The 20,300-nt window shown below is 45.4% G+C and overlaps 1 protein-coding gene across 1 annotated transcript in view; it reads right to left on the reverse strand.

The window, feature by feature from the left end:
• The window catches only part of LOC114689785 (pro-neuropeptide Y-like), a 52,132-nt gene extending 32,073 nt beyond the window's left edge, over positions 1–20,059 (reverse strand). The window contains exons 1-3 of the mRNA XM_037201775.1: positions 19,991–20,059; positions 18,994–19,181; positions 13,337–13,471 (exon numbers count right to left, since the gene is read on the reverse strand). Of these exons, the coding sequence (XP_037057670.1) occupies positions 13,337–13,471; positions 18,994–19,181 (323 nt within the window). The 5' untranslated portion in view covers positions 19,991–20,059. The remainder of the gene's footprint in view (positions 1–13,336; positions 13,472–18,993; positions 19,182–19,990) is intronic.
• Positions 20,060–20,300: the final 241 nt, after the last annotated feature.

Genomic DNA, 20,300 nt, shown 5'->3' on the forward strand with positions numbered 1-20,300 from the left:
GCCAGGGCTATCAGGGCTGCCAGTTGAATGGGTCTTATAACCAGGAGTCAGTGGGCCAGCAGATAGCCACACTGAAGGCTCATTAAATGGAGCCCACCAAGTTTAGGCTACCTGTGGTGATATTGTGTTCCCCAAAATATTGTGTACCCTAAAAATCTTATCTGGGTCAGAGAACAGAACAGCCAACTAGACATAGAGCCAGAAAATGGTGGCACACACACCTTTAATCCTATCACTTGAGAGGCAGAGATCTATCCAGATCTCTGTGAGTTTAAAGCCACACTGGAAGAAAGCCAGGACAGGAAATCAAACAGAGCTGGAACCTGGAGCAGGAGCTGATACAGAGGCCATGAGGCTGCTGGCTGCTTCCATAGCTTGCTCAGTCTGTTTTCTTATAGAACCCATGACCACCAGCCCAGGGATGGAATCACCACATTGATTGGCCTTCTCCCATTGATAACTAATTAAGGAAATGCCTCACAGCTGGATCTTATGGAGGCATTTTCTCAGTTGAGGTTTCCCTCCGTGCAGACAACTCTAGTTTGTGGTAACTTATCATTCTGGTGGATTTGAGTCTTAAAAACACAATATCAGAACAGGGAGTGGTCTCAGTCAGCAAGGTGTTAGGCAAGCATGAGGGCCTGAATTTAGAGCCCAGTATCCATGTGAAAAATTGGGTGTGATGCCATAATCACAAATCAGGATCAGTGAAGGACCCCATGTAGCAGGAATCTTAAAAGTTCTTATTAATAAAATCAAACCTGAGGCCAGTTATTGGGGTGAACGCTGGAAGATCAGAGAAGCAGAACAAGCCACAGCTTCCTCACCTCGCCAGTTCCTCAGCTGATCCTGTTTTCTCAGACTGGAAGCTTCTGTGTCCTCATTCCCAATGGCTCTCAGCTGAACTGCTGCTCAAAAGCCTGAAATGCTTAACCAGTCAAAAGCTTCTAGCTTCTGGTCTTCACGCCTTATATATCTTTCTGCTTTCTGCCATCACTCCCTGGGATTAAAAGCGTGTGTCACCATGCCTAGCTGTTCTCAGTGTGCCTTGAACTCACAGAGATCCAGAGGGATTTCTGCCTCTGGAATGCTAGGATTAAAGCGTGTGTGCTACACTGCCTATCCTCTATCTTTAATATCGTGGCTGTTCTGTTCTGTGACCCCAGATAAGTTTATTAGCGTGCACAATATATTGGGGAACACAATACCACCACAACCCCATCTCAGAAACGAGATGGAGTGTGACTGAGAAAGACAGCTGAAGTCAACCTCTGGCTTCATACACATGTCCACAGGCTCCCATGCACCTGCACATGTATCTATATGTACCCACATGACCTTGTTCATACAACACACACACACACACACCACACACACACACACACACACACATGAGTAGAAAATGCAATGTTAACAATCTAGAAGATAACCTTCCCCTCTCTAGTACAAGCACTTCTTCTAGAGAAGCCCTGTTTTTTCCCCTGCAGCGACTTATTAACTCTCCATTACTGTCAGGTAGTACCAGCCTACCATCTGTGCTAGAGACTGATGCCAGGAAACAATATTTAAACAATTCACAACTTAATGGTTTCCAAAGTTACTTACAAGTCTTGATCTGAGTGGACTAGTAAACATAGACTTTTGTCACCATAAAGGAGTGGCCTGGGAAATAGTTGTCATTGACTGCTGCCTCCCTTCGCTTGTTAACAGCTGAAGCTGTAACTCTGCAAACCCTGCACAGCCAGCGTGGCTTTCGATGCAGAAGTCTTCTCCCCGCTGGTAAGATCAGACTCCAAACGTCCTCATGTCCTCTGAAGACATCAATAGCATCTCGGTCAGAAGCATGCTACAATCAGAGACACAAAGGCCCGGAGGCACCAACTAGCTAGGTGCAGCGAGTGAGGACAGGTCAGTGTCTGAATCTTTATTGACTTTTCTCAGTTGGATCCTTAAGGAATCCAGATTTCTAAAGGCCAAGTTCATTATGTTCTCCATTAGCTGTTGAATTTTCCACTTTAACATTTTTTTCCAAACATCAGTGGGCCACACACTTGACCATTTGGAGGGGGAAAGCTAAAATTATGAGCACCCTTTACATGCAGGTATTTTGCAAGTTATTTTATTTTTTCCCTAATTTGCAATGGTTGTGCAAGGTTAGTATTATGAGTTATTTCTCAGGATATGAAACTTAGAGAAGAAAAACTGTTTACCTCAGACACCTCTTGGAAGGAATAAAGCTTTGATGTAACTCTAAAGTACCGTTATTTCCCGTGTCTCGTGTTTCTTTGGTAGGAGCTATGCTCCTGCCTCAATCCTCTTTGATACAGCACTGGAGGTGGAGTAAGGGTGAGGTGAGGGTGGGGTGGGGTGAGTGGGGTGAGTGTAGAGGTGAGGTGGATGTGTTCTCAAGTAACCAAGAGCTTGAGCCTTAGTGCTGGTGAACAAAGGCCTTCAACATAGAGAAAACCTTGAGATTTCAGCATAAATACAAGACTCTCAAAAGGATGTCTGTTTTTCTGCAGACATAAACAATGGAGCAAGGATCGATTAAAAACAAACAACAACAAATCAAACCCCAGACCTATAGGGTTTTCTGTGCGAGGTGCTAGACAAAAATGTCTCTACTGAGAATGAAAATCCCAAGTTTGTATATCATGTAAGTTCAAGAGTTAGATTTATATTATACCCACCAGGAGCTGCCCATCCAAGAAATTAATCTAAAGTGGTTGGCGATTCCTTGTGCACTTAACAAGTATAAGTTCAAACTCTAACAAAGCTACATAAATTTCCATGAAAAGAGAAAAACAAAAAATATGGAAATGAAGATGCCATGTAGTGGGGTTGCAGAGCCTCGGGGACTAACTTAAGGGGAAGTTAGAGCCTAAAAAGTGTTTGAATCAATTATTCAGGATATAGTATAAATAAGTATGTGGAATTGAGAGAGGTTGAAAGACTTGGAATATACCATGAAAGGTTTATTCAGCAGCATTTCAGGAACTGAAGAACAGAGGAGATAAGACGGGAAATGTGGTGAATCGAGGGTAGACAAAAGAAGGATTAAAATCCCAATAAATCCTCCAAGAATAAAGTGAAAGGAAATATCTGAATACATACTCAGAAATTACAGACCACAAAGATAAATTCTTAAAATAACAGCAAAGGAAAAGAAGATAGAAAGTCAATGTGGTCGTGAGAGATTAAAACACGGAAAACCAATTAGATGACTACAGATTTCTCAAAGTCGACAATGAAAGCTGGAAGTTAATGGAAAACTAGCTTCAAGACAAATTGTGAGAAAAAGTAGCTGTAGCGTGGACCGTTGTAGCAGCTAAAGTGTCATTGAAGAGTCATGGTGACACAAAGACCTTTTTAAAGAAAAGATTAAAAGAGATATTCATTGCACCCCTACAAGGCACTAGTAGGGATGAACCAGAGAGAAGGAAGCTGAATCCAGGCAGAAGGACACACTGACAGAAGAACAGGGAACTAAGAAAATGACCATGAGAATATCAGTAAGCTTTGACTGTCTATGGTTTGAAATATAAAAGCTACTGATATCTCACTTGGGAGAACAAAATGTTTAGAGAAAACCATTGGAGTATCCATATTCATATATCCTTACTTTGTTCAGAAAATAGAAAATGTAATATCCAAATTAGTAGAAGAAATTAATAATAATAATAGAACTTGGTTTATTCATGGAAGATAAGAAAAAAAGGGAAGTTAATTAAATCAAAGTAAGCAGAAAAAGTTAGGTGCTATAAATTTATCTCTGTAATCATAATAATTATACTCTAGACTTCTGGGTTCATAGTGCTTTTTAATTTACAGTTCTTAAATAGCAATCTTGTGTTACAACAGTTATAGCTAGAGCTTATGAAGGTTGAAAGTAAATTGATGGAATAAATAGGTATGTGGTCGTATTTTTTCAGGAGCTATGTATTAGTGTCTGCACACTAGCCTTTTAGGCAAGGTGAATTCTGAGGACAAGAGCACTCATGTGTGATGGTGAGATCAGAACTTTCTAATACCAAGCTCTCTATGCTGCTCTCCCTTAACACAATGTGTGAAATGATCAGTTGAAATCCCTATAGTAAAAAGTGTAACACAACCAGAGACTAAGAGCCTGTGGAAATGCTCAAGCTCTAAACGGATATCGATAGCACACCTCCTCCCTCAGGGATCCTCTTTAGGCATCACTGCAGAAGAGGATGCAGGAAGACTATAAGAACCAGATGCAGTGGACGACTGCCAGAAGCAGTGTCTTCTGGACACAGCTGTAGACGAAATTCTAAACAGTCTTAGTAAAATAAGAAACACAGAGCAAATACAGAGGTAAATAGCCAAAGAGATCAGAGAGTCACAACTACCTTATCTTACCACCTCGCCTCACTTCCAAAGAGAGTTTCTTCCTGCCTGACTTGTGTTTTTATTGCCTTTCTGTTCTGCCTTCTCATTGGCTCTAAACCCAACCACATGACTTCCTCGTCACTGCCTGTCTATACAGACCTCCAGGTCTCTATGGTTGGTACTAGGATTAAAAGTTCAGGTCAACACGCTTGGCTGTGTCCTTGACCACACAGAGACTCTGCCTGCCATGTGATCGGACTAAGGGTGTGGCCTACCACACCAGACTGCTGTTCCTGGCTCATATGACCTCTGATCTCCAGGCAAACTTTATTTATTAACATACAAATAAAATCATATTTCAGCACAAATAAAATATCACATACACAGCAGGACAGCTGCACACATGAACTCAAAGCAGTGTGATAGCATGCACAAGCCCCATGCAGACTCAAGCCAGACCAGATCCCAGCATGGAGAGGGAAGGTGGGCATGAAGTCCCATCCCTAACCAAGCTAACTGCGAGCTGCTGGGAGAGGGAGAGCTGGCTTTCTGTAAGAGTGTTGCTGATGATAGATTGGCCACACTCCAGTGTAAAGGCATGCAGCCATGAACATATGGGCAGACAAATCGGACATCATGGGAGGAAAAAAGAAGAGGAAACAAAGTTGAGTGGGTAGTAAAGGGGTGGGTCCTAGAGGAGTTGGGGTGCTAAGTGTGGTCGAAACCCATTTTATGAAAATCTCAAAGAAGTAACTTTTAAAAAGTAACTCAAGAAACATTGGTGTGCAGGCCTACTGGCCTGGTTTGTGTTCTAGCTTCAGCAACAGCTGTGCTAGTTAGCTTTAACTGTTAACTTGACACAACAGAGTCTACCCAGAGCAGTGGTTCCTAAGCTTTCTAATGTTGCAGCCTTTAAGTTCTCATGTTGTGGGGACCCCAATCATAAAATTATTTCATTGCTACTTCATAACTGTAATTTTGCTACTGTTATGAATCGTAATGTAAATATCTGATATGCCTCAAAGGGGTTGCAGCCCACAGGTTGAGAATCACTGACATAGAGGTCTATCTAGCCTAGAGACCACCTGGGAAGGGAGTCTAGACTGAGGGATTGCCCAAATGAGATTGGCTTGTGGGCATGTCTGTGGGGAACTGCTTGATTTTTAATTGATGTAGGTGATCCCAGCCCACTGTGGCAGTGCCATCCTCTGAGCAGATGTTCCTGACCTGCATGAGTAAGCTAAGTAAGCATGAGACTGAGAGAGCCAGGAAGCAGCATTCCTCAATGGTTCCAAATTCAAGTTCCTACTTGAGGACCTACCCTGACTTCCCTCAGTGATAGACTATAATTCTAAAGCTGGAAATAAACAGTCCTCGCCAAAGCTATTTTTCCACTCAGAGTGTTGTTCATCACAGCAACAGAGGAAGCTAGAACACTGCCCAGGAGTTGTGTCTTGTCTCATTGAACCTCTTGGTGCCTCAGTCTCCTCGTCTATTAAATACATCAGAAACAGCTAACCCTCGTGCAAGGGGGAAGATTAAAAAGCCAATGAAGGATCATCTGGGCCAGTTTTCAACAGATGTTAGCTTCCTATACTCTCTTTCTCTCCCCCCCCGCCCCCACAGAAACTCACAAAACTTATAACTCCAGAAAGCAAACACCTATTTAGATTTTCAAGTTGCAATCCTTTTTATTATAAAGAATTAATTAGCCGTGAAATTAAATGTTTATGATTTCACAGAACCCATGCATTGATAATGTTAGAATATGGAAGCGCCTAGTCTAGAGACTCAAAACATTCTTAATGTCTTTACAGCTGATGTTTCTCAACTTGGAACATTTTGAAATTACAATTTATAATTATCTAAAGGGAAGAGTGTGCCTCAAGGTCAATTAGGGAGATCACATGTGGTTGGATGTTTATTCATTCAGGTGTCAATGCTGACGGCTCGGGGAGGGCCTTGCTTGTGAGAGAGTCTCGATACTTGGAGCATTTCTTCCTTGTTTTGAGATTATTATTATTCTGCTCTTCTTCCCACTCAGAGGGACCAACTGTCTGCTTGCTTGGAACTTGGGGGTATCCCAGGCAGCCCAACTTTGGTGCTAAACTTCAGACTGTTCTGGGGAAAAAACAGAGTTGTTGGTCACCCCACACACGAATACCCCAGAGCTGATCTGCCAGCGTCCGCCACAACTGCTGGGCCATTTGTGAAAACCTGTTCTGCCGAGGGTCAGTGTCCCTCGCTGCTGTGCTGGGGGAGGCACACTCAGGGAGGCACACTCTCTCACTCAGGGGAAGCACACTCACTCAGGGAGGCACACTCATGGAGGCACACTCACTCAGGGAGGCACACTCACTCAGGGAGGCACACACTCAGGGAGCACACTCACTCAGGGAGGCACACTCATGGAGGCACCTCACTCAGGGAGCACACTCACTCAGGGAGGCACTCACTCAGGGAAGCACACTCAGGGAGGCAACTCACTCAGGGGCAGGCAACACTCAGGGAGGCACACTCACTCAGGGAGGCACACTCAGGGAGGCACACTCACTCAGGGAGGCACGCTCATCACTCAGGGAGGCACACTGGGAGGCACACTCACTCAGGAGGCACACTCAGGGTTTGATGGTCACAGGGGCTCCTCCTGAGAGCAGCTTCTGAAGTCTGTGTAAAGAAGAGAGAGAGAAATGTCTCCTCTCTCACACCTCATCACCTGGGCACAATCCCCTATCACAATAGCGAACCCTTCAAATGCCTGATACGGGCCAGGGAGACGGCTCAGCAGGCAAAGGCTAAAGGCACGTGCTGCCAGGCCCCCTGGAGCTCAGTCCTGGAACCCACAGAGCAGAAGGAAAGAACTGGCTCCTGCAAGTTGTCCTCTGATTTTCACGTATGTGAGCATGTGTGAGTGTGCCTGTATGTGTGTGTACACACACACACAAAGATGATACTTTAGCTTTAAGTACCTCCTCTTCTCACTTTGTTGCCCAAACAAGACCCTCATTTTCAGGGCATGGGTGAGGTTACTATTAGCAAGAGAGGATCGGATACCATCCTTTCCCTTCCACGGTCCTTCTCTCATCCCACTCCACGTGTACATTTGTTCAGATGATAGGAGCTCATCCTGAGATGGATGGCCAACCCTCCCCTCCCTGAGTTGTGAGGTTAGAGTCCTGTAAAGCTTGTTTCTATGAGTTAGTGCAGTTAAAATGATCTTGACATTCCTCAGATTAAAGATTAACATGAACAGCTGTCAACCACCAAATTCCACTCTCATGGCACCCCCACTCCTCGCACCCATGGCCTCTTGCTTTACGCTTCTATTTAAACATCTGCTCTGCTCTGCCTTGTCCATGTCATTTAAGAACGTGTCTATCTCCTTTATAAATTGACAGATATTTAAGTGCAGGAGGACCATCTCCCTTACATTTGTATCACTCCTAGAACCTGGGATAGTACTGGCTGCAAAGAATACTCAATGAATATTTCCAAAATTGATGACTTCTTGGGACTCAAGAAATGCCGAGATCAGAGAGTTCTGTTTTAACCTGGTCGATACGCCACTCCGTCGGCTAGAAGACTGCAAGGTCTAGGTTCTGCTGGCATTGTTTACTCTTGCCTTAAATTACATAGACCAGCTCACTTGGTAGGTGGCTCTGGTTCAGAAGACTTGGCAGTGATAGGATTTGTGTATTAGAATAATTAAAAATCCAATTGTTCCAGGTGACCTTTAATTGAAAAATCATTTGAACGTTGCTATTCTCTACAGAGAGCCTTTGTGGGGTGGTCAGGCAAGCTTGGCTGTGTTCTGGCCTCACTGAGATCATCCTCAGTCTTCGTAGTTGATTCCAGGCTGAACGAGCCTCACAGAGCATCTGCTGTGTCAGGGAGAAGACGAGTGTCTGTGCACATGGAATGCTGTCCCATAATGCACAGCAGTTCAATTTTGCAGCATGAGAATGAGCTTAACTTAATAGCTATTGCTTAGCACAATAAAAAATGGCCTGGATGACACATAGGATTAATTATAAGTTATTCCACTCTAATTTTTAAAAGGAAAGGTTTCTGTGTGTGTCTCACTGTGCTAATTGTTCTAATGAGCAGAAGAAAAGGCAATAATTTTAGTTGTGACAATATCATAATCTTCCTGCCCAGAACTATGATGGAGGAATAGTCCCCTGAAATGCCTTGCTCAAACACTGTTTTCTTTTATGATAACAGAAAGAATGTATTTTAGTTGTGATGGCATTGCAGTTGACTCCAGTGGTCTCTCTGGAGGAGCAAGGAACTCTTCTAATGTGTGCATGGGAATAAGAAACTACGCTTGCTTAGTGTTGGTGCATTAGAAAGAGAGAGGAGGAATAATTATCTGCCACCCTAGTCACTCCCCCTGGCATCAGAGGTCCATACAGAAGCTGTGTGCATGGCTGCATCCTGGAGCAGGTACACCAAAATCTTTATTTCACTGACGAAACTCTGGTCTCAAACCAGGGCCGATTTCCTTTTTATGTGGTCCTTTATCCTGACCTAGGCAGAGGGAAAGAAGCTGGAAGACAGCGAGGCCTCTAACGAGTTGCAAAAGAAGTCCACAGTCCCTCCTTCCTGAATTAGGCAGTGGAAGTAACCTTTCATTTAGTCTCTGAACTCCTCAGTCTGTCCGTAAGAATGTGGTTCATTTCTGAATGACAAGTCCAGCCCTGAGTTCCTGAAGAAAGAATATTGGCAGGGGGCCCTGGTGTGGGAATTCTGGAGGTAGAGGGGTGAGCAATGCCTGAAGAAAAATGTTAGGATATGGTGTGGGACTTGGTTTCATCTCAAGTAGGATTCAACCCCTCAGAAATCAGGGGATGGTTAAAACACAATCAAAACGCATATTACTGTCTTTTATCTGCAAGCCCACTGTGATGGTGTGTGTTGTCAGCTGAACAGAAGGTTCTAGAATCACCTGGCAGAGGAGTCTCTGGCCGTGCCCACAGGGATTGTCTTGACTATGCCCAACGTGGTTGGTGCCATTCTCTGGATGGAAGCTGACCTATACAACTAGAGAAAAGGAACTGAGCACCACTGAGCATTCTGCCTTCTCCTGATCCTGACTGTGGACTCTGACGGGACCAGCTGCAGCCTTGACTTCCCTGCACTGATGGACTGTACTTCGAGTTCTAAGTTAAAATAAACCTTCCTCCCGTAAGTTGCTTCTGAAGGTATACTTTATCACAGCCATCAGAGAAGAAACTAAGCTGTCCTTTTTATTCCACGTGGCATTTGCTGCTACCACTTCAGCGGCCCTAAGAGGTCTGTCCTGCCTCCTGTGCTCTCCCCAACCTGAGGTGGGTACCCTCCCTTGCTCTAATAAACCAGGTTCCTAATTCCTACGAGGGGGGAGGGGCTATCTCCACCCTGCTTATTTGTGCCCTGTCAGGTAGATGGTCCAGCATCCTTAAGCCTACTCTGAAGATGGTCAGTAGTCTGAAAATGTTTGCGAAATACTACTACAGGGATCTTTTGACATGTAGTTTCTCAATTATTCAAGTTAATCATCAGTATATATGATAAAAGCAATTATTGTTTACTGGAGATTGATAACCCAACTCATCAAAACACAATCCCTACCTACCCCACTTCCATGACTGACTTCTAACTTACCATGAATATTGATCCCTAGGGATTATTATCTCCATCTCATGAGTGAGAACTCAGAAGTCCCATGATGTTGGAAGTCAGAGAAGAGAGTCTGAGAAGTCATTGGACCTGGACCACACAAGTTAGGGATGGGGCGTTCAGTCTTTCTGATAAGATGTGGTGAAGCAGCTGGAGACCAAGGACTGGGGATGAGTGAAATGTGGCTATTTGATGTTTAGGTTGGTGGGACAAGAAGTTGACATTTTCCATTAAAATGAAGTTCCTGGATATTTTTCAATGGCTCATGCATACTATTCCTTTTTTATTTACCTTATGTAATGAAGCCTTTATACAGTGACACATTCTCAGCCTATCTGTGCTGCCAGATGGCTGAGTCAACTTTCTTTACATAATACTGACTTTAGTAAACAAAAATTCCAAATGTAATCAGTTAGTAGTGAACACTCATGTTATACAATGGTAAATGCTGACTTAGTCAACCTTTAAAGATTTTTAAAACACCTTCCTTGCATATCAGTATTTAAAGGAACAAAGAAAAATAATGAGGACTTTTAGAAATTAGGACAATTTTTATCAAGGAGACTTGCAAATAGCATCACTGGCTGGGGAAATGTGAAAATTATTTATGTACGGAAAATAACAGACAGTCATGTGTCATATATTACAGTCAGTGATGGCCAATGGGCCGATGATTTCCATAGAGACACCAGGTCAATTTAGTTTTTATAAGTACCTTCTACGGATATTGGCAAAATGATAAAAAAAAAAAAATCACCTAAATCTGTTTGTTTTCTTTGCATTTGTCTCTGTTATTAAACATTATTATTGGGTATTTGCTAGCAATTTAAAGATATCACATATGATTTACAGGGTAGAACAAAACACACTGTGGGATAAGGAAGGCCCATTTTCTTTGATATGAGTACATTTAAGAATTGAGCAGCATTAATTTTAAACTAAGCCCATGCAAATCAGTGCTTGGAGGAGGAAGTTGAATGACGTTTCAGCTAAGTTAATTAACATGCCCATGTTGTGTGAAGTGATCATCCTGCCCAGTGTGATTCTTACTCATATTCAAAGGGTGACCTCAAATCATGCATAGACTTTAGCTGTTGGATGTGATGTGGCAGCCACCAGCAACACATGCCTATTCAAATGAATTTAAATGACACAGGATGGAAAACTCCACTCCTTATTTACATTAGTCACATCGGGTGTTCAGTCAGTCACTCATGACTGCTGTGTTAGACAGAGGGATATGAGACACATTGACAAAGTTCTGAGACAAATTGTTCCAAGGACACCAGCACCATTTACTCTTCGTGGCCATTGCTTCAATATTGGTGAAACAAACTCTAAATCTGTTGCCTGAGACTGATTATAATTTAATTCTTTCTATTGTGATAACAGATTAGTCACTGAGGAGAAGGCAATTTTGAATGCATGATACTTTATTTAAATACACATATATACAGAGACAATAAGGGAAATGATGCAGAATCCAGCCCGGTGGCCGCATGCATTGGTGGGACAGGCAGACGGGTATCACAGGATGAGATGAGATGTGGGTGGAAAACAGGAAGAGTCAGGAGAGGGAGTTTCATGTCCCACACACATGGAAGGGTCTTCAAGCCTGTAAAACACAAGAAGAAAATCATGAAGAGCAACTGCTGCAGCTCCCTGGGGTCCTACAAGAGTGAGACACTCCGTCCCGAGCTGCACAACGATCAGAAGCTATTATGAAGCCTCCTGTTGGCACTGAAAAGAAGAAGCCACATGGAACAGCAGCATAATGAAGATCCAGTTCATCAGCTTTTGCCCATGGGAACTGGAGTCTCTAAGAGAGTACTTAGAAGGCTCTGTACTTATCAAAGGAGCCGAGGGACTCCACCGTATTTCTGAAGATCAAAACTATAGGAATCATGTGAAACTCTAACAAGAAGGTTAGTGTGACTCAACTCTGAATATGCTACGGTTGTTTTCCAGCAAGCCTTTCCGATGGAGCAAGACGCTATTTATTAGACTATAAAGGGCCCCCTTTAATAAAACAGCATTCACAGGCAACTTCAAGGCTATCAACTTTGGTCTCCTTCTAATTGCACATGACTGAGTCTGTCAGTCAGGGTGCAATTAACTTTATTTCCTACACTAACTGTGCAGGCGGTGGAGTTCTAAGTAGGTCTGGATCATTATTTCCAGAAGAATAATAAGTATACATAGCCTGCCCTAAACTTCTACTGTGACGAATATCCCATGCATATCAATGAGACATGAAAAGATGCTTATTGCTTAGTCTCAAAAACAATGCTTATGAATTCCCTACCATTCCTCGAATTCACTGCTTAAGTCTAGGGTGATGCTTCCAGGGACAGAAGCCCTGAACTTTATTCCAGTTCAAATGATTGTTTGCCTCAGAGAAATCATCTGGCCAGTTGTTTCCTAAGAGAACTGAAAGAGCACTGAGGGAGGTGGGTGGTCCTTCTGTCACCATGGGTTCTCCATGGAGAACTTCCATGCAGAGGGACCCTCCAGTCATACTCACTGAGCAAGCACACTGGTGACCTCTTCTGGGGAACATGGCTTCTGATGGTGTAGAGTTCTGGGCATTAGGGGAGATAGCTAGCTACTAGGGATACATAAGAATGTGTGTTGAGATCTTGCAGGAGGCAAGGTCCACAGAGCAGTTTCGGGTTAGGAAAGTGGGGGCAGATTCTGCCTCTTTTAGCAGTACCGCTTTTTTTGTCCAGGAGCCACCTGCTTAGCCAATGGTGAGCCCTTAGATTTGGGCAGACACCTGTCTCAAGAACTACACGTACTCCAAGAAAGGTTCCAAACGACAGATATGCACCTAAGGATAATATGTTACCCAACAGTGATTCTTTGAATAGAACAAATCACTGTATCGAACCAAAATATATCAAAAAGTAGCCAGGAGTATCTGACTTATCTCCAGTAAAGCCAGGAAAGGCAGAATCAAACACATGACGGATGCAGGCTCTAGAACATTTGGGCATGCCACCCAATGTATGAAAACTAGATTGTTCCGCCCAAATAGATGACTGGTCATTTCAATTTGAAGCTGTGGGCTTGCTCTACGCTCCCTTACTTCTAACAAGGCAAGACATTCTATAGAGTATCATTTCAAGCTAGAAGTCATATTTAGGAAGGAACACTAAATAATATTCATTAGAAAGCAATATGCCCGGGAAGTTGAGATTTGCCAGTGAATGCATGAAAGCAAGGTCTTTTCTATACGGTTTTCCACCCCATCTCTGCCCTAATCCCTCTTTTCTGGATTCTTCCATCCTAATGTTCACATGGACTCCCAACTTCTTCAGTTCACCTCCCTGGTACCCCAAGCTCTGTAGCAACGTCTCCATCCCAAGCCTTTCTGTACCTTGTTCTGGGGACGTTTTCTGTGCTTTCTCTCATTAAGAGGTCTGAAATCAGTGTCTCAGGGCTGGATCTCTTGCCTAATCTGAAACAAGAAAGTAAAATCAAAGTTTTATAAAGTGAGCTGAGGGTAGCCATAGAGACTGTGAGGAGAGAGGAAGAGAGTGTCGGTCCATCTGCTAATGAGTATTCTCAGAGTGTGGAAGCATATGTCGTCAGGAACTGTCATAACACCATACACATGCACACATATACATATGCTTGTTCATACACAGGCTGCTGAGATGGAAAAGTGTTTGCCATGCGAGCCTCATCACCTGGGTTCAATCCCCAGAACCCAAAGAGGAAATTGAGAGCCGACTATGGAAAATACCCTCTGACTTTCACGTGCAGATGTCTGCATGCATCCACCAACACCAACAACACAAATTTCCTCTCTCATCCCAAACAATAAAGAAATACAATTTAAAAGTTATACATATTTAATTTTCTGAAGCACTTCACAAATATTTATTTTTGCAGTTATACCATAATTACAGCATTTAGTCCCTTTCTTTGTCTCGCTACGAACCCTCCCCTGTAGCCCTTCTCCAGTTCTATTTCAAATTCATGGACTCTTTTTCCCTAATTGTTATTACGTGTGTGTGTGTGGGGGGTATATTCCTAAATATATAAATACAACTATAAATACACAACATGCTTAGTGTATATAATGTTCCTTGTATGTAGGAGAGATAATTTTTTACAACTTCATGAAATTAAAAACACTAAAACATATTAAAATGTTTTCATAATCAGTTGATTAGCTATAGTTCTGATGATTCACAACAGTTTAAATCTTAACTAGAAGAAAATATAGCATCAACAGAAAGAGTCCCAGAATAATGATGCTTGAGGCCCACCTGTGTCTTTGAATCTATTTGTGCATTTGTTAAACTGAAATTGAGTCATGAGCCCTGGTTAAATCTGTGTCTGTGGAGAACTAATGTGAAGTTTGCTGGAGAGACGAAGCATCGCACTAATGTGTGTGCTGCTGCCCAAGTGTGTCTGTCCATCCTTCCTGCTCCTTCTCACACCCCATCACCACTGCTCCTCCTCACAGCTCCATCACCACTGCTCTTCCCACAGCTCCATCACACTGCTCCTTCCTCACACCCATCACCATGCTCTTCCTCATCCATCACCACTGCTCCTTCTCAAGCTCCATCATCACACCCTGCTCCTTCCTCACAGCTCCATCATCACACTCCATCACCACTGCTCCTTCCTCACAGCTCCATCATCACACCCCCATCACCACTGCTCCTTCCTCAGCTCATCACCATTGCTCCTTCCTCAGCTCCACATCATACTCCATCCCTGCTCCATCATCACACTGCTCCTTCCTCAGCTCAGCTCCACAGCTCCATCACCACTGCTCCTCCTCACAGCTCATCATCACACCCCATCACCCTGCTCCTTCCTCACAGCTCCATCACCACTGCTCCTTCCTCACAGCTCCATCACACTGCTCCTTCTCACACCCATCACCCTGCTCCTTCACAGCTCCATCACCACTGCTCCTTCCTCACAGCTCCATCATCACACCCCATCACCACTGCTCCTTCCTCACAGCCATCATCACACATCACCACTGCTTCCTTCCTCACTCATCACACCCCATCACCACTGCTCCTCCTCACAGCTCCATCACCATTGCTCCTTCTCACAGCTCCATCATCATACCCATCACCCTGCTCCATCAACACTCCATCACTGCTCCCTCACAGCTCCATCACCACTGCTCCTTCTCACATCATCACTGCTCCTTCCTCACAGCTCCATCATCACACCCCATCACCACTGCTCCTTCCTCACAGCTCCATCACCACTGCTCCTTCCTCACAGCTCTCACCACTGCTCCTTCCTCACAGAACTCCATCACACCAGCTCAGCTCACCACTGCTCCTTCCTCACAGCTCCTCACAGCTCTTCCTCACTCACATTGCTCCTCACATCATCATCATACTCCATCACCCTGCTCCATCATCACACTCCATCACCACTGCTCTTCCTCACAGCTCCTAACATACCTGGTCTTATTTTCCCCATCTGTTGGAGGCACAAATGCCTTCCCTGAAGTGTGAAGATGTCCTGCTGGCCTGCAGGAGTATTTCTGTGGGCCCTTCTCCTCTGCCTATAGTAGGAGATGGTAAGGACAATGTAGGAACGTGGGGTTACATTTATCTCTAAAGGTAAAATAGATTACCTGCTTCAGAAAACTGCTAAAGGGTTTGACAAGTTGATAGCAAATTATATGACTTTCCCCTTTCTCAGAAAAGGCATGAGCACCAACAGCCACGCCATGTCCAAATGAACACTTTGCCTGGCCTGGATGGATTAACAAATAGGTAGAACAGCTGGACAAAGCTGACAGATGTTTTTTCTAAGTGCTGACCCAGCACAACTAAATTCAAATGCTTTGGTGAGACTTCTTATCACTCCTTTGCAAGGGAAGTAAAAGTGAAACAACTCTCTCTTCCTCACCCTGCTCTCTCTTCCTCACCCCGCTCTCGCTCTACACTGCTCTCTCTCTTCCTCACCTGCTCTCTCTTCCTGCTCTCTCTCTCCCTGCTCTCACCCCTCTCTCTCCTCACCCTGCTCTCTCTTCCTCACCCTGCTCTGCTTTCTCTGCTCTCTCTTCTCACCCTGCTTCTCTTCTTCCTCACGCTCTCTCTTCCTCACCCTGCTCTCTCTCCTCCCCTGCTCTCTCTTCCTCACCCCGCTCTCTCTCTTCCTCACCCGCTCTCTCTTCCTCACCCTGCTCTCTCTCCCCACCTCTGCTCTCCCTTCCACCCTGCTCTCTCTTCCTCACCTGCTCTCTTTCCTCACCCTCGCTCTCTATTCCTCACCCTGCTCTCTCTTCCTCACCCCGCTCTCTCCTTCTCTCACCCTGCTCTCTCTTCCCCACCCTGCTCTCTCTTCCTTGCACCCTGCCTCTGCTCCCATCCATCCACCAGAGGCAGGGCTTGCACTTGGCCATTCTGCCCTTCAGTCAATCTTGCTAATTCTCACACTTTGGGCAGCGAAGCTGAATTCATTCACCCTTGTCATGCTCCAGTGAGCAAAAGGGCTGGATCTCCCCAGCCCCAACCCTTTTCCAGTCAAAAATCTACCAGTGTTGTGACAGCTTCTGCCTGGTCATAGATTGCAGGGTGGCCAGGCTCGGGGCTCTTTTTTCTCTAATTGTGGATTATCAGTCCTCTCTGTAATAAGCAAGCTTCTGAAGAGTTTCTAAGGCAAAGATTCTCAAACATGGCTTCGCCTTGAACTCACCTGGTGCGCTTTGAAGGACACCAGAAAGCCCAGATCCCATCTCAGAGGGCTTGATTTAGTCGGTGAAAGTGGAAGCCAACTCATTCTGTTTTAAAGTTCTCCATGTGATTGTCATGCAAAGCGAGGGTGGAGAAACACCAATCTCGGGGTGCACTTCTCAACTGCTGCAGTACTAACACTGGGGGAAGAGGATTCTTTGGGGGAGGGAGATGTAGGGGTGGGGAGCTGGGCTGGGCATCCTGGCATGTTTAACAGCATCCCTGTGGGCTCCACACTAGATACCAGTAGCACTCACTCTGGTTGTGCCAAACAGTCTCCCCCAACGTTGCCCAATGTCCTAGGGAGTATAAAATCCACGCCCTCCCCAGCTGAAAACCACTATTCTAAGGAACCATATTAACAAGATGTGATAGATCCACAGACTTAGCATAAGAAATCTGGCCTGCAGAAACCATGAATCAGCAGCACGCACAGCCATGGGCAAACAGCTACAAACAGGACCGGTAGGAGGAAGGAAGAGAATAATACAGATAAAGCAGTCACAAATGCCATGGTGGATTTCAAAGGCGTGGACTTCTGCCTGTCAATCTTTGGGGGGAAGTCCATGAGTGCACAATGGAGCTTCTAATAGTTTCCAGGGAGTAGCTTTATTACCAAGATGATAGAAGAAACGGCCTTAGTGGCCAGCTCACTCCCATCAACCTGATTCTCTTCCCATGACGTGCAAACCCTTTTCCTATTTTTTCCCTTAAACATAGCAGAAATTACATTGAATGTGATGGTGTGGCCCCATGCAAGGAAACTCAGTGGAGGGTCCCAGTCTATAACTCTAAGAAAGCTTTCTTGAAATGCCCTTAGGTTTATGAGCTGCAAAGTAGAGACAGTTAAATTCACTTCAGAGTTTTGAGGAAAAGACTGAATGAGATGGCTGGGAAAACATGAAGTGGGATCCTTCTATGCAGTGTAGCAAAGCTAGAGAGCAGCAGTCTTTACCAAGAAACATAGATGTTGTATCTAAATAAAGTTTTTTTTAAACATGGCATCATACCAATTGTGTAATTTTTTTTCTTTGAGCTGTATGGAATTTAAAAAAAAATTGAAATCATTGACTTTCTAGGAAGTCTATGGAGCTCAAAACACAATTGCTTTTTGCTAGTCAGAATTATCAGATTTCAAAAGATTATGAGTCAGTATTACTTAAGTGATTCTGTATACATTGGGATTGTTTTCCCCAGAAGGCTTCCAGAATGTCGTATACCTTTCTGATGAAATTAAGAGTAGGCAGTTGTTTCAGAAGCATGACCCCCATTGTATCCCACCTAACAATCCCCTGGGTCGTGAACAGTTTAACCTCTGGCAGTTTACCACACATAATTGAAACATGCTAAGTAAAGAACATTAATGCTTCCAAAGGGCTTGCCTGTATAGTTCTTCAAGGTTCTCGGTAATTAAAATGTGTTGTGAAATGATTTAGAACCAAGACCCACCAGTTTTGCAAGCTAAGTCCTATATTGTTTTTAAGGTAGCTTGGATTTGACTTGGTTACTTTCTGGGCATTAAAAATAAAGTTCACCGTCTCTCAGGTCCCAGGCAGTCAGAGATATATCCACTAGAGTTACTAATCTGAAGGCTTTTGCTTTGTTTTGCTTCTTAATAAGGCAAACATCCAAACACTTTCTTTTCAGAACTCAGTTGCTATAAAATGGGGAAAGTCGGCTTTTTAAGACCAGCTAGGAATTCTCATTGTGGGGCTGAGATGGAACCGAGGTTCAGTTTGTTTTTTCCCCAAAGGCTGCCACTCAGTTTGCCCAGGGCAGGATGGAAGGTCTCAACCACCTTTTTGACAGCTGGGCTGTGTCCTTGGTGCTTTGGGTGATGGTTGTTTACTCTGGGTGAGGTTCCTTCTTCTCCTACACCATTATCCAGCTAGCCAGCTAACACCTGCGGCAGGGGCAGGCTCTCTTCCAAGGATGGTGCTGGATAGGTCCCCAACTGATGTAAAGCCAGGGGAAAAAAAGCCAGGAGAGGTGGGGTGGAGACAGACACACAACCCAGAGGCACTGAGTCATGGGCTCAGGACTTGGAGAGGAACTAGAGTGACAAAGAGAAAGTATCCAGTTTGTGTAGTATGTTCCCTACTCACGCATTTATCTAGAGCTGAATTTATGACCGATCTTGCCCTACCCGGGACAGAACGAGGGAAAAAAAGAAATCATCCCTGTTGTTCAAGGTCCCCAGAGGCTCAGTTGTTCTGGCCTGGAGCTCCAGGTACCAGCCGGCGGATGCACCCACCTCTGCCTGGTGATCAGATTGATGTAGTGTCGTAGAGCCGAGTAGTATCTGGCCATGTCCTCCGCTGGTGCATCCTCGCCGGGATTGTCGGGCTTGGAGGGGTATCCCTCAGCCAGCACGCCCAAGCAGACAAGCAGGGACAGAGTGAGGGTCAGTCCACACAGCCCCATTCGCTTGCTACCTAGCATCTGCGGGTACAAAAGGCTCAGACTTCGGAATGCCAAGGATGCTCGCCTGTGTCCCAATTCCCATTACCACTCTCCACTCTCGTCTGTTTCCATCCCAGACCCCAGAAAGAAGCCCTGATTTGGCACGCGCCACTGCTTTCCTGGACCACGTTCCCTGACCCGGCCCCTCCGCTCTGCCCCCCATATTCCATGAAACTTCCCTCCAACTCTCCCGGTGAGAGGCAGAGGACGGAGGTCCTCTAGTTCAGGTGCTTGTAGAACAGACTTTAAGTTCTGCCCTCTAAAGAATGACCACTTTTCTCCTCTCTCCTTCCTAAATCACCCTTGAAGGAGAAAACTTTCTTCTGGGTCACTTTTGATCTCTTTCGCGATAGGCGCTGTGACAGTCAGATCCCCAGGGTGTGGGAACAGGGCTTGGAAAGGGGGGCTCACAGGCTCAGTTCGAATCCTGGAGGTTACAGGGAGCCAGGCTCCCGACACCAGGGCCAGTACTTGGGGAACCTCCCTCTAAGCGCACGCCATCTGGGTTCCTGGTTGCACCCGCCCCCGCAAAAAGTCCCTTCCCTGGGATAGGAGCCCCCACGTTCTTCTCCATACCCTCAAAAGATAAAAGGGATGGAGGGGGACGCCCAGCCAGTGGAGTCCCGGGGAAGGGCAGGTGGACAGTCGGACCAGAGTTGGTAAGTGGAATTTAGCCGCCAAGAAGGGCTGGGTGTGAAGCTGGCAGCCGGCTCAGAGGACCCGCTGCTGGGCAAGTTCACGGGCGTCTGAGAGCCCGTGCTCCTGTCCCAGTGGGTCCTGGCACTCACCGTGGCGGGCGGGCTGGCGTCTCTGCGCGGCGAGTGCTCTGCTGTGGGCGCCTCCGTGAGGGATGAGAGCCACCGTGGATGCGGAGAGCCGTCGCCAGCAGGCTTTTATGGAGCGCCCTCGCCGCGGCAGGAGGGGCCTCGGGGCAGTCACGCCCGGGTGACTCCCACCGCCACTTCCCGCCCCCACCAGCGGGGGAGGAGGCTGGAGCCACAGCCGCTCAAGTGGCTGGCGTCTGTAGCCACCCACACACCAACTCTCGGCGGGGAAAAGGGAGCAGCCAAGAGCCAGGATCCCTTGGCGCCCGCTCTC

The sequence above is a fragment of the Peromyscus leucopus genome, unplaced genomic scaffold (genome assembly GCF_004664715.2).
Source record: "Peromyscus leucopus breed LL Stock unplaced genomic scaffold, UCI_PerLeu_2.1 scaffold_140, whole genome shotgun sequence".
Taxonomy (NCBI): domain Eukaryota; kingdom Metazoa; phylum Chordata; class Mammalia; order Rodentia; family Cricetidae; genus Peromyscus; species Peromyscus leucopus.